The 12691-nt window shown below is 42.1% G+C and overlaps 3 protein-coding genes across 5 annotated transcripts in view; 2 read left to right on the plus strand and 1 right to left on the minus strand.

The window, feature by feature from the left end:
- Positions 1-1350: 1350 nt before the first annotated feature.
- nudt2 (nudix (nucleoside diphosphate linked moiety X)-type motif 2) lies at positions 1351-3210 on the minus strand. 2 transcript variants are annotated; one of them, XM_046029367.1, is made up of 3 exons: positions 3052-3210; positions 2222-2363; positions 1351-2096 (listed from the first exon to the last, which is right to left on the minus strand). In XM_046029367.1, the coding sequence occupies exons 2-3, from the start codon at positions 2346-2348 to the stop codon at positions 1774-1776; spliced, it is 450 nt and encodes a 149-aa protein (XP_045885323.1). In that variant the 5' UTR covers positions 2349-2363; positions 3052-3210; the 3' UTR covers positions 1351-1773. The 2 variants fall into 2 exon arrangements, with proteins under 2 accessions (XP_045885323.1, XP_045885324.1); XM_046029368.1 differs by lacking the exon at positions 3052-3210 and having other exon boundaries at positions 2188-2327.
- rfesd (Rieske (Fe-S) domain containing) lies at positions 3148-7219 on the plus strand. Its single transcript, XM_046029366.1, has 5 exons — positions 3148-3279; positions 4732-4880; positions 5827-6006; positions 6384-6418; positions 6671-7219. Exons 3-5 carry the CDS (start codon positions 5850-5852, stop codon positions 6989-6991), a joined length of 513 nt encoding a protein of 170 aa, XP_045885322.1. The 5' UTR covers positions 3148-3279; positions 4732-4880; positions 5827-5849; the 3' UTR covers positions 6992-7219.
- Positions 7220-9345: 2126 nt separating this feature from the next.
- The window catches only part of rhobtb3 (Rho related BTB domain containing 3), a 25134-nt gene continuing 21788 nt past the window's right edge, over positions 9346-12691 (plus strand). Inside the window, exons 1-3 of one of the 2 annotated variants that reach the window (XM_046029083.1) lie at positions 9346-9825; positions 10187-10418; positions 11254-11446. In XM_046029083.1, the coding sequence (XP_045885039.1) occupies positions 9824-9825; positions 10187-10418; positions 11254-11446 (427 nt within the window). In that variant the 5' untranslated portion in view covers positions 9346-9823. The remainder of the gene's footprint in view (positions 9826-10186; positions 10419-11253; positions 11447-12691) is intronic. The other variant, XM_046029084.1, reaches the window with a different exon arrangement.

The following is a 12691-nucleotide window of genomic DNA, read 5'->3' on the forward strand; positions in this document are numbered from 1 at the left end:
ATGACTGACAAAGTAGCTTTCATGCTCTACCAGGCATTTAATTAATTACTGGTTCAATGATACCCCGATGGGTCTTAAAGCAATATATCTGCTTTTGCTTAATGTAAATAAAGTTTTTTTTGTTTACCTTGCGTTCTTAAAATGAAATATGCCAATTCATTGAAGTGAGCGCTTCCACCCTGCTTTTTGAGTTTTATGAACATATTTATTTCTTTAATGACCCTCATTTCATCCCTTCAGCAGAGGCTATTAATGTAATCCTGCAGCATTACGTTGAGAGCACATGTTCCTGTATATAGTACAATGTAGCAGTACCAGTGACCAGGGTCAAGTTTCAAGTCCCACTTGAATGTCACCATTTACCTTTGGATGACACGTATGTGTGCTACTTCCAGCTTTTTAGGTTTATACTCAGTCGATAAAGTATGACTTTATTTCATAACACTATTAAGACAAATTATATGAGGATTAGTTACCTGGATTTAAAAAAAGACATTGAATGTTATGATTATTTCCAGCTTATTAAAAGTGTCCGTGCTGACTATACATAAAAAACACTGCTCAGTCATCTCTTTTCAAAATGAGGATGAGGTGCCAATGCTGACTGGTTTCAATTACATTTTTTTTGTCTTAAATCACTTGCTTTTTCACTGAAAAATATCTTAACTAATCCTTCATCAGTCAAGGACAGACATCACAAAAATGGTAATCTTTCAGGTGTCCACAGACAAATGTATGGTGTTTACAAATTGTTTCATTAGTATAATTATATAGTTTAGTGTTTTGTTCCTGGAAAGTATTGTTAACTTGATGTTCATTGTATCATCATCGTCTCTATTAAATTTTACGGCTGTTGTTTCTAACATAATAAAATGATCTCTAATTTCTGGACAGGAACTCATTTGCAAAAGCAATAGGTGTATCTCACTTTTATTTGGATGCTAAGAGCAGATGGGGAAAGGCCTGAAGGCTGTTACTGAGCTCAAAGGTCATCTAAAGTACATTTCTACATCCTGCAGTGTTTTCTAATGGTAGCAAATGTACATGTATTGTAAAGATTTCTTGTTTTTGTCCCCACCCTGTGGCAGCATCTGGTGCTTACAAATTATTTTTATCCAGTCATCTTTTTGCTTGAGCGAGGTATTTTTACTGTCTTTTCTTTTTTATTGGTGTGGGCTCCCCATGGACGGTCTATAAAAGGGGTTCCTCTTGTATATATTTAAAAGATGATTTTATAAATATCCAGGTACGCAAAACTTTGCTTCTAGCTACAGTGTTAATACATATGCCCCTCTTCAGGTTTACGCTGTTCTAATGATGAGGGTGTCCATCTCTTTCATTTGTTTCTCCTTCAGATTTGCATTTTAGTTTATTTACATTGAAAACATTTATGCATGTAATCTAATTACATATGACTTAAAAGATTCAAAGGCACAGACAATCTCGTTTTAGTGCAGTGACTAAGATCACATCAGTAATTGGCTGTCAAGAATTAGTTTCAGAGAATTCATTTCCTCTCTACTCGCCTTTGTTTTAACAGAAGGGAATCTACTCAGCCTTACATTGCACAGTACAGTAGAGACAAAGAATTTAAATAGACTTCAACAGTATTTAAACCTGACAGAGACAGAAGTATCAATCACATAATCACAGCAGAAATACTGCCACATTGGATTCACTATTCCAAGCTATGGTCTAAGGGTCCCACATGCCAGCTGACAGTCATTTCCTTTCTTTAATCATCCCTGTCTGCACAGTCTCCATTCTGATTCATCACTGTTTGTCCTGCAGAGCCCCCAGGTATCTGTGTGCTGATCTCAGTGTGTCCTGCAGGTCTTTGTACTGAGCCAGAGTGCAGGCTTCCTCCAGCCGTGCCCAGCGGTAGTCCCTGTGCTCGTCAGACAAAGTAACCGCTGTCCCTGGGTCTCTCAGCTCGGCCAGCCAGTACAGCACCTCTTTGGGCTTTCCTTGCACCTCGTAACGCAGCTCCTGCAAAAATCCGTCAATCACCCGCAGGTGCTCCGCCCCCAGCCCGGCCTCCTCCTTGGTCTCTCTCAGAGCTGTGGTGAGGTCATCCTCGCCTGGGTCCACATGACCTGATGGTGAACAGGTTAGACGGAACTGGCACAAAGAACATCTAAAGCTATACGAGTAGAATTCAGCTCATTAGTATCTCTCATCAATGACCTGATAGATGTGCTGTTTTTGAACTTGTAAACACCTTTGGGCGGGGTCCAGTGGTGTGTCCCATAAGAGGTCTGCAAGAGGAGGTACTCGATGTTGTCTGGTGGAGGGACACGACTAGCTAGACGACGAAACACTATAAAGCCACAAGCACGCAGCACCATCTTCCTGTTCAGAAACTTCACACACAAACACATTCTGCATTACTTTGTGTTCCTTTGTTGTAAAGTGTGACCCTTTGCACTTTAGGGAGGTTAAATGAAACTGTACCTGTAACGTACAATAAATTTTTTTTTAAAGTTTCACGTTATTACTTATTTCTTTTCTTTTATAGGGTGTTTGGTCTTATTAGTTCTGTGAACTAAAATACAAACTGTTATGATGTTAATATACTGTATTTAAGGCTAACATAATTGTGTGAAATCTGTTCACATTCACTAGTACCCCCCATACTACTGGATATTAACAGATCCACATGGTAACGACAAGCACCATACCAGCCAAATATCACCAGCCTTATTCTGTCAGAGTAAACCTCTGGAGTACAGGTTTTCCTCTTTAACATAGTGGCCTAGCTTTGGCTTTCAATAATGAGGTAACCTGTAGGACCTTTTGGTCAGGACAAATTTCAGCAGTGTTGCTTTTGACTGGAATTAGCCGGTTTCTTTTTTTAATATAACAACGTTGGAATTAAAAAACACACTCAGGCCGATCATATCTTTGGCTGTGTATTCAAAAAGCAGAAAATGAATGACAGGCACAGATCTTACAGGTTTAACGTTACAGGCCCATGAACAACACTACTGCGCCAGCACGATGATTTAGCAGAGCTAAATAAATCTGTAGCATGTTAGCTATCTTACTTACCTGCTCGCACAGATGTCAAACATTAGAGTGACTGGGCTCTGGATGTTTCTTGTGGATGCTACTTAAGGTCTATTCTCTGCGACAAAATATGGGTTTCTCTGGTTTCTCTCCGGCTGAGAGCACAGCGAAGCTCAGCGGTGCTCTGGGAAATGAGTCCGGCTGGTCGGTGCTCTTTGAATACGGACTCAAACAGTTCCGCTTTGTAAAACTGCTTGGACAGGACTCGAGGTAAGACTACTGCTGCCAGGGGTGAAAGAGGTGTTCAGATTCAACGTTCAAAGTTATATTAAATCAATAAAAGTACTCCTTATGCAGATTGGCTATATTCAGGAATATTATTATATTGCATTGTGATATGATTAAGATAGAAGGCTTAAACAATATAATATAATATAGCCTTGTAGTGTGTTAATTGATTATAATTACTTTTTTGTTACGACTTTATACACTGTTACACTAATCTATAATGATGTATTGTTTTATTTATTGATTCTGTGTTTTGTATGTAAAGCATTACTAGTAACTATGGCTCATTGCCGATACATACAGCAGAGTAAAAACTTGAGTAAATGTACCGTGGACAGTTATTAGGTACATTTACTCAAGTACTGTGATTAAGTACACATTAAAGGTACTTCACTTAAGTATTTTCTTTTTATGCCACTTTCTACTCCCCTGCATCTCAGGGGGAGATAATATATTTTTTTTTATACTACATTTATCTGACAGCTTTTTTTTACAGACAAAACATATGAGGACTCAATAAATTTTCTTTGTTGCAAATTAAGCTACACAACAATTTACAACTGACACAGTATTAGACTGACATTGAAATCAACTGGCAACAACTTTCATTCTTGTAAATATTTTTCATGCTTCCATAACACACAAGAAGAAGATGAAGATCTTTTCCTTTTAATTATTTAAATTTATTTGTAATAATTTTGCACTTTGTACTGTTGGTTAGACAAAGCAAACATTCTGAAGGTATCACTTTGGGCTCTGGGAAATTGTGAAATAGTAATAAAAATGAGTTCCCCCTCAAAAATTACAACAGTAAAATCCTGTTTTTACATTAAAGCATGATTAATAGTCACATGACATTTTTCTTTCTGCATTGAGTACTTTTTCTTTACTTTAGGTACATTTTCCTAATTATACTTACATACTTTTACTTTAGAAACATTTTCAATGCTGAATGTTTACTTGTTAGCCTACTTGTTATTAGTACTTTCACTTCAGTAAAGGATCTACATACTTTGTCCCCCACTGACACACACGAACACGCACACACACACACACACACACACACACTGTATATAATTGAGTAACTTTTTATCATTGAAAGGGCAACCTGTTTATAATGAATGCCATTGTGAAATATCTGGGAAAGTTTACCTACTGTGTTTTTAAAATCTGTTTGTCATGTCAGCAACCCTTGACAAACATAACAAATAATTACTTGAATTACGTGAATTGATAAGTCTAAAATGACCTAATAATATAATAACAACAATAATATAAAATAACAACATATATATATCTTAATATTTATCAGTAGATTTAAATAGAGCGATTCATCCTGTAAGAAATCTCTAGAAATGACAGATTAGACATGGTTTTATGATAAACGTACAGTGTTCTTTATAATGAAATTGCTCTTGTGCCTGTGGGAGACAGATAAGACATGTACCCAGTGTAGATAGGACCAACTGAAGACAGCTTGTGTCTAAAGATAATGGAGATGGGGCCTCCTCCTCATGGAAGCCAAACTGCCAGAAGTGCAGTTGCTCAGCTGGATGGAGGAGACACTGCTGCTGAGCTTCAAGGTAAAGACAAAAACTTACCCAAAATACATGTTCTGGTACTTTCAAGTAAAAATATATAGGGAGACGGACAGACAGACAGAGAGGATGCACAAAAAAATTACTTTGAAGGATTTGTACAAATTAGACCTATAGTCTTTTAGGACTCACCTAAAGAAAATGTATTGTTTTCCTGACATGAAAAATTATTTTGCTTTTCTGTAGCTCCTTCCTTCATAGCATGTAGCTGCCTGTGGTTTAGCCAGAGGCCTCAGAACATGCGACATTCGCTTCTACTACTACTGTGCTTACTCAGCCTGCACTGAAGCGCTCATTATTCCACTCCGCTATACATGAATCACACATGGGGTCAGGTTCCCCTGCATCCAGATATTTTGCTGTCATAGAGATTACTCATGGATGTTGGACTGTGGTTTAGATGACCAATGCTTTTGTAGAGGGATGACAGACAAATTTATGTTTTATGTCATTGCATTTGGCCCACTTGTGTCACTTTGTGTAGGTCATGCAAGCTGTATCATGAGGCAGTTCATTGGTCTGGTATTTTGTATTTAAGGAACACACAACAAGAAAAAAAAATGCTTATGACGATGACACAGATATTAGGCATTAAAATGTCAGGTCTGAGTACGTGTAGAGCTGATTCGTACCAAGAGATGTCCTTGTCTGGATTCTTCAAGCTGAATGTTCTGGAAGTGTTGTGGATTTATTTTAAGCTGACAACTGTGATGTAGTGTGCCAACACAATAATCCCAGTTACAAATCCAGAAGTCACAATTTTCATGCGTGTAGTTAAGATTAAAGTTCTCACCTGGAAACGGGGCATAGTTAATGCGCTGCACAGAGGGCATTGCTTGCAGGGTAGTTACGACCACTCTTGTGATTTGGTAAAGAAAAATAACATGCTTCTTTGTGATGAATACTGAATTGTGAAATCTCCTGCTTGCAGTCTGAACAGCGTTTGACAGAGCCATGGAGGCGAAGGAGCAGACCACAGGAGGGCCTTATTTTGTGGGGAAAACCAATGAATTGATTGAAGCAAAGCGCTCTTTCAGAACATTAGAAGGTCGGGATGTACTGATCATCCACCATCTGGGAGTCTTCTATGCTATGGACTCTTACTGTTATCGTGAGTACCTGTGCTGAACTCAAAACGGCTGTTATGAGAGAGGGGAAAGTGTGACCATTAGGCTTTGGTTTCCCTTCAAATCTGGTAATACATGAAAAGTGTTATTGGCCGTAAGACTTTATCCAACAGTACAGTAAATATTGGCATATTTTCAAAAATGTTATCAATGTGCTTACTTTCACTGAACCAACTCAAAAATAGGTTGCTGCTAATAGAAATCCTGTCATGGGACATTTAACGCTGGCCTGCCTTACTTTGTTATCCATAGGACATTTTAGCACATATTGCCTCTAAAGTGTGTCCAGTCAGCGAAAGGTTAGTCTGCTGTAAACTGTTAGCTTATTCTGCAATACACTGATCCTCTACCCTCTCAACAGATGCTGGGGGAATGCTGCAGAATGGAGACATTGAGGTGAGGTTTACATTTTACAAGAGCTTGTGGGTTGTTGTTTTTTTTGTCTGACCCAGAGAAAAGAAGCCAAAATGTCATTTAAGTTAAAGTGCTGGACTGTGCTTTTGTGTTTTTGCACTAAAATCCTTAAAAGCAACCGCTGTAATTAAGATATCAAACCCGTATTAATTTAATGTTATGCTAATCTTGGAAGTGACCTACACTTAGCACTACATGAGGTTGTTTACCTGCTTTCTTTCAACACATTCACAGGACATTGACGGCAAGCTGTGCATAATTTGTCCAAAGCACAAGTACAGGATTTCTCTTGCCGAAGGGGAGGGCTTATACAAGGGCACCAACCCCCAGGAAAAGCCACCTGTGCCCAGATGGTACTCCAAGGGTGTGAAGCAGCGGATCCACGAGGTCACTGAGAGCAACGGGGAAGTCTATGTCAAGCTCTCTCAGGACAGGCACTGGGTCGATTCAGACTTCTACCAGGGAGAGGCCGGCAAGGTGGAAAGGGCCAAAGCAGAAGCAGCTGAGGAGAAGAATGATAATAGTAACACATGGATGAGAATGGCATCTCTATAGTATTTTTTTTGTCTCCTATGATCTCCTCTAAATGTTTGGGTGATAACTGTGTAGAGAGATGTTTAATTACACGTAGTCCATGCTCTACCTCAAGTAATCAATAGGGCTTGCATGGGCTTAAAAACTGGTCTTGTTTTAATGAGTTTGGGAGCATTTAGAATTTTAAATTACTTGATGTGTGGCTTGCTAGCTTTTTAAATGGTCTAAAAATGTTTTACTAAAAAATGTGGTCACACATTGCCCTGTTACATAGTTCACTAAAAAATGTGTTCACTTTAATTTAGATTTCTGGTTCTTTGTTTTCAAATTAGGTAGTGGCAGGAGGTGGCTAAAAGTGTGCCCACACTGGTGTATCCCTCTGCATTTCAATATTCCTCATGTATTATGCATTCAGTGAATGAATCAATAAGATAAAAAGGTTTTTGCTGATCGATAAAGTCCTAAAGTGGGAAATCATTAATGTAAAATAAAAAGATCATACCACAATACTGGTCACTTTTTGTATCCGTTCATTCCCTCAGATAACATCAGAAAGCATGAACATCAGGACACATGTTGCAAATACTAGGATTTGCGTTGTGACATGTTTCTTGAGGACACAGACCAAATCCCTGGTCGGTGTGCTGACAGCAGCTTCATGCAGGTACAGTGGCTGGCTGGAAGGCACTGTCCCCATATTCCGTATAGATATTCAGGGTTTTGTTTTGAACAGTCAGCCTTCAATCTTCTCATCTAACTCTTGCCAAGAAAGCAAATAAGAGCATTTCTCAAAATGTCTCCACTGTGCTCTCAAAACTATTCCTTTAATATTCATGATGTCACCAATATCTCTAAACCTAACTTTGTTACATTTTGCTATGTGGCACTGTCGTACTTAAAGGATTACTCTAGCAACTTATCACTGCGCTTCCATAAAACTGAGGCACTTGCAAGAAACAGATTGAAAAAAGAATGGTAAAACTTGTTAAAGCAGCGGCCAAGACTTTTAGTTTTTGTCAGAATGGGTCAAGCTCCAAAAATGCTGGCTCCAATTCCCATAATTCATCTTGATAGCGACCCTCCCTGCCTGGAAAACACCCATGTCTTTCAAACTCCACACCTCTGGTTAGTAACACAAGCTTTCAGTTACAAGTCATACATTTTACATAATTATAGTAATAAATACAAAGTTGAATCATAATGGCTTTCATAGCCATTCTGTACATAACATGCAAAGTGAAATAATTTGGTTATAGCCTATCATTTGCTGTAAAGACAGCTTGTCACATTCAGATGATTTCTCTGTTTCTGTGCCTGTGGTGCAGGGTAGCAGTGATATGGCCCTAGAACAACACAAAGGCTGTGGGTATGATGTTTCCTTGTGCATGAATGATGATGGTCTCTGTAGCTGGCCTGCAGCAAACTCACAACACAGTCTAAAGCCTCTGCCAGTGTGACACTTCAAATACAATCAAGAAGTGCACATGGCCATGGGCTACATGGAAGGAGGGGGCTGTAACTTGTGCAAGGTTACTACACATTAAATAGTAAAATATGATTAGGAAGTGAAATTGAGAATCTTGATACAAGGCGGGGGCCATTATGTGCAGGTGGACATTTGCAATAGGTCAAGTGGAGGGCTGTTTGTCAAGACAAGAGCAGACTGTCTGCTTAGCTGCTTAGCAGGGCGAGTGCATCTTTTTTCAGAGGAAGGCTATTGCACAGTGTGTAAGGAGCCTGGATTTACAGTGTTGCAGGGCATTCAAACCCAAGGCCTAAATACTCTATGATGCTTTTATGTCTGCACTATTCATCATGGTTCGGAGTGACACACAACGCTCTGATCAACCCTTTAAGGCTTGAGCTATGCTTCCTCTCAGAAAGCTCTGGCCCTTTGGAGTTTGTCCAAGAGGGACTACCAGATCTCCTTATCACCTTTTATAGCTTACTAACACTGACATCCCCCCCCCCCAAAAAAAATAAAAGCAAACCAAAGTATTTTATATTTTCTTGCAGTATAAGCAAATTGTCTCCTAACACTTGCTTAATAGGGTTGTCACTATCAACCTCTTGGCCATTCCTTTCGTGTCTATTCATGTGGTGGCATCCAGTGTCAATTGTTTAGATGTGAAACGGACAGATCTGAGAGGACAACAAGGTGCAAAACTGTGTTTGAGTGAACAAAACAACGCTGTCATTTCCTGCACGTCGACAGCATGGTCATATGGCCAGGGTGCTCGTGTGTGCTGGCGCGCGCTGCTTCTACGCGTGAATGCCCGCGTGCGTGTTGCTGAGTCAGGCGCGACCGCTCTCTATTCAGCCTTTGCATTCTCTCTCTCTCTCTCTCTCTCTCTCTCTCTCCCTCTCTCTCTCTCTCCTTCCAGTTGTTATTTGGCAGTGAGACTTTTTTTGTTTTATTCGCCTACGTCATTCATGTGGTCTGGACACCGAGGCGCGAGGCTGCTCTCTCCTCGCCGTTAATTGTGTTTCCTACAGACTGACAACTTGTTTGTCTGTTAGCGCATTGGCTGTCCATGGGCGCTGCTGTTCACACGCTGCTGCTGCTCCGCCGCCGGCTGGGCTGTCCGGTGCGCCTCTGCGGTCAGTTCGGGACGGTATCGGGCTCCGCTTTTATGAATGAATAACGAGACGGGGAAATGCGAGTGACTGCGAAACTCCCCAACAGCCGGGCTCCCGGGGGGGCAGCCGCCGATGAGAGGAATTAACGACGGAGCGGAGCCGCGGCTCATTGCGGAAAAAGCCGAGTCTGACTGCAGACTGGCGTGGAAACGCACCGTGAGGGGAAAGGGCTCCATAGCGTAAAGCAGCGGAACAAAAACCGCGGTGACCACAATGTAAGTTGCTCTGAAGCTGCAACTCATTAGGGGATGTGAGGGGAAGGGGTTCCTGGTGGGCTGCTTTATTTTTGTCAGTATGCTTGATAAATATAAATACAGCACCGAAAATATTTCTAAAAGTGTCAGATTTATTGAACTGTAATACCCTCTCAGGTGTAATAAAGGCCTTGGCATGCTTCTTCTCAGTCATTTTCAGTGACATGACGGTGATGCACTGTCTCCGTGATAGACATGAATAATAAGGACCAAAGCAAAGCTTGGTGCCTCCTCTTCTTCACTGCTACTTCTGTATCACCATCTGCTTGTGTGCTGCTGCTTCATTCAAGTCACTTTCAAACACGAGTTGTTTGACTTACAGGTCCATCCACATTGTGGCTCTGGGCAGCGAGTGCCCCGGAGGAGTCGGGCCGGGGGAGGAGATCATGGGCCAGGGGCAGCTGCAGGGAGGCCTGCTGTGGAGCTACCTTGGTCACGGAGCGCTGGTGGGACCCTGCGACTTGGAGAGCAGCCTGCACAACCCAGCCTTCATGGAGTACACCTCACGTGTGTTTGGAGATGTCACTGTAGTGGTTCGGGATTGCCCCAGCTGGGTAAGAGACCAGTGGTGTGTTTGTGTGCAGACTGGCATGATGCAGTAGGAATCTTTGCTTTGACTTGTTCTGTTCATTCATTTGTCCATCCCCAGTTTGCATATTAAAGGGGAGCTACACCTTCTTCATTGATGCCAAATCATCCTTGATTTGCAGAGGAAGGTTTGGGCAGGCCAAGATGGCAAATATCAAACAGTGGCGCAATTTTGCCAGAGCATTGTCACTGTGAAAGAGTGTGGCCTCACTTCAATGATCTGCTGCTCGCTTTCACTCTGCTTGTGTTTCTCAGAAGACACACAAATTCCAAGGCGCCTTCCAGCGCTGATTGCAGGCTTTGTAAAAATGTCTCTATTCTTAGGAGGACGCTATTTTAACATGCACTGCGCAGAAAAAAAATGATGAAAGAACTTTTGTTCCTAATAGCATATGAATTTGAAATGAAAGCACTGTTATGATTTTGTAGCAGCAGTGTATGCGTCCTATTATAGGGCTGTCTAACCCTGTCAGGGGTGGTGCTGTGCAGAGTCTGTCAGTCAAATTCTATGCCTCTTTGTCCTTTTTTATTCAAAATGCGCACAGCTTTCTTAAGTGTTTTTTTCCCCCCCTGCCTAATGAGTTGAGTTAGGTTGGTTTAGAGCAAGCAGCTAGCCTCACACCGGCCCTCAGGGGTAAAGTCCTAAGAGCCACACTGAGGTATTTACCCCACACTCAGAGGGGGGATTCGTGCTACAGAGATGGTATGCAGGCAATTCTGTTTACTGCCATTTTTATGTGTCTGTTCTCCTCTGACCTTCTATTTATATTTGCTGTCCTTTTTCTTTTCTTGACTTTCCAGGACTTGTTGGACAGCGATTGGGCCAGCGTACGGAAAGTTCTTGAGCAGGCTGACATCCTGGTCATTAAATATTCAGTCACTGACAAGCTGGCCTTCCAGCAGGTCAGGAACGGCTACGCCCCGAGACTCCGCCCGCTCCTGAGGCACTGGGGCGTGCCTGTCATCCTGGTCGCTGTTGGAGCGCGGCTGAACGGTGAGGGCGCTTTTGTTCCGTGGTTTTGTTAGAGCCAGAGTGAGTTTGGTTGTGCCAACAACGCCTTGACAGCTGATGATTCCTCTAGCAGTTTGTCATTGTTGTACGTGAACAATGGAGTTCGAGAGGCAGCAAATGCAAAATTTCTCATCTCTCAGCCGCCGTATTTGATATCCTGGTATTTTAGGGTTAATTTTATGTTGCCTTCGGGACATGTTCTTCTCGTTGGGCCAGTGAGATCTCTGTCTCAGCCTTGTGTCCTCTAGTGTGTCCTCCCAGCAATGAGGAGGATGGCCATGATTAAATCTCCTCTTGGCTTCCTTCCGGCTGTCAGCTCACATGCTTCCCTGCAGAAAACACACCAAACAAAGCAGGACATTAAGGTTATATTGTTTTGGCCCTGTAAGCCTTGTAGGCAGACAAGAGCTCGCACAGCACTCAAATATATAGAACAATGGCATGGCTCAAAAGTTCACCAACAGTTTATCGCTCAAGTAGAACTAGAGCGCTTGGGTGGGTGTGGCCTTACTGGCTGCTTAACACATCAGAAGTGAACATGTGTATACTGGCAGGCACCTCAGTGAGTCTGCATGTGTTTTTGCACACACACACACACACACACTGACCCCTTGTCAAATCCAGATGCCGTAAACAAGCTGCTCAAATGCACGAGGTTGTATTTTTAGCCTGTCTTCTCGGCATACTTTGAGATCCTGTCAGAGCTCCGCTGCAGAATGATCACAGTGTGAGTCAAGTCTTTGGCAGAAACAGCTAGAGAGAGGAGGAGGATAGGGAGTGGGTACCTGTAGACCAGAGCCTTTGTTTGTGTTTTTGTTCACAGCCGCTGTGAGTATTTTCATGCTATGCCCTCATGACTGCAGAGAATGACGGCTGAGCTCTGAGCACTTCCCGCTGCTCGACTTAAGACCACCTAAGGCACGTCTGTGGCAGAGAGCGCTGCCATACGTGCATTAATGCAGCCATTAAAGCCGCGCTGAACGCAGGGGCACAGACAGATTCATCCAAGGGCGCACACACACACACACTCACGCGCACAAACTTACCGCTGATATGCCAAGTCACTGCCTGTCAGACGCTCACACACACACTCTGCTTTTCACTCTGCCTCTCACACACATACACACACACACACACACACACACACACACACACACACACTGTCCAGCTCCATCTCTGTGTCATGCCTGTAGGTTATTAGTGGTATGATTTATCAAATGCCTCAGC

The sequence above is a fragment of the Micropterus dolomieu genome, linkage group LG18 (assembly GCF_021292245.1).
Source record: "Micropterus dolomieu isolate WLL.071019.BEF.003 ecotype Adirondacks linkage group LG18, ASM2129224v1, whole genome shotgun sequence".
NCBI classification, from domain to species: Eukaryota; Metazoa; Chordata; class Actinopteri; order Centrarchiformes; family Centrarchidae; genus Micropterus; species Micropterus dolomieu.

Coding starts and splice junctions, on each gene's coding strand:
- nudt2 (XM_046029367.1), bottom strand. CDS start 2,348: ATGGTGCTGCGTGCTTGTGGCTTTATAGTGTTTCGTCGTCTAGCTAGT. Junction 2,097..2,221: donor CCACTGGACCCCGCCCAAAG/GTGTTTACAAGT, acceptor GTTCACCATCAG/GTCATGTGGACCCAGGCGAG.
- rfesd (XM_046029366.1), top strand. CDS start 5,850: ATGGAGGCGAAGGAGCAGACCACAGGAGGGCCTTATTTTGTGGGGAAA. Junction 6,007..6,383: donor TATGGACTCTTACTGTTATC/GTGAGTACCTGT, acceptor CCCTCTCAACAG/ATGCTGGGGGAATGCTGCAG. Junction 6,419..6,670: donor TGCAGAATGGAGACATTGAG/GTGAGGTTTACA, acceptor ACACATTCACAG/GACATTGACGGCAAGCTGTG.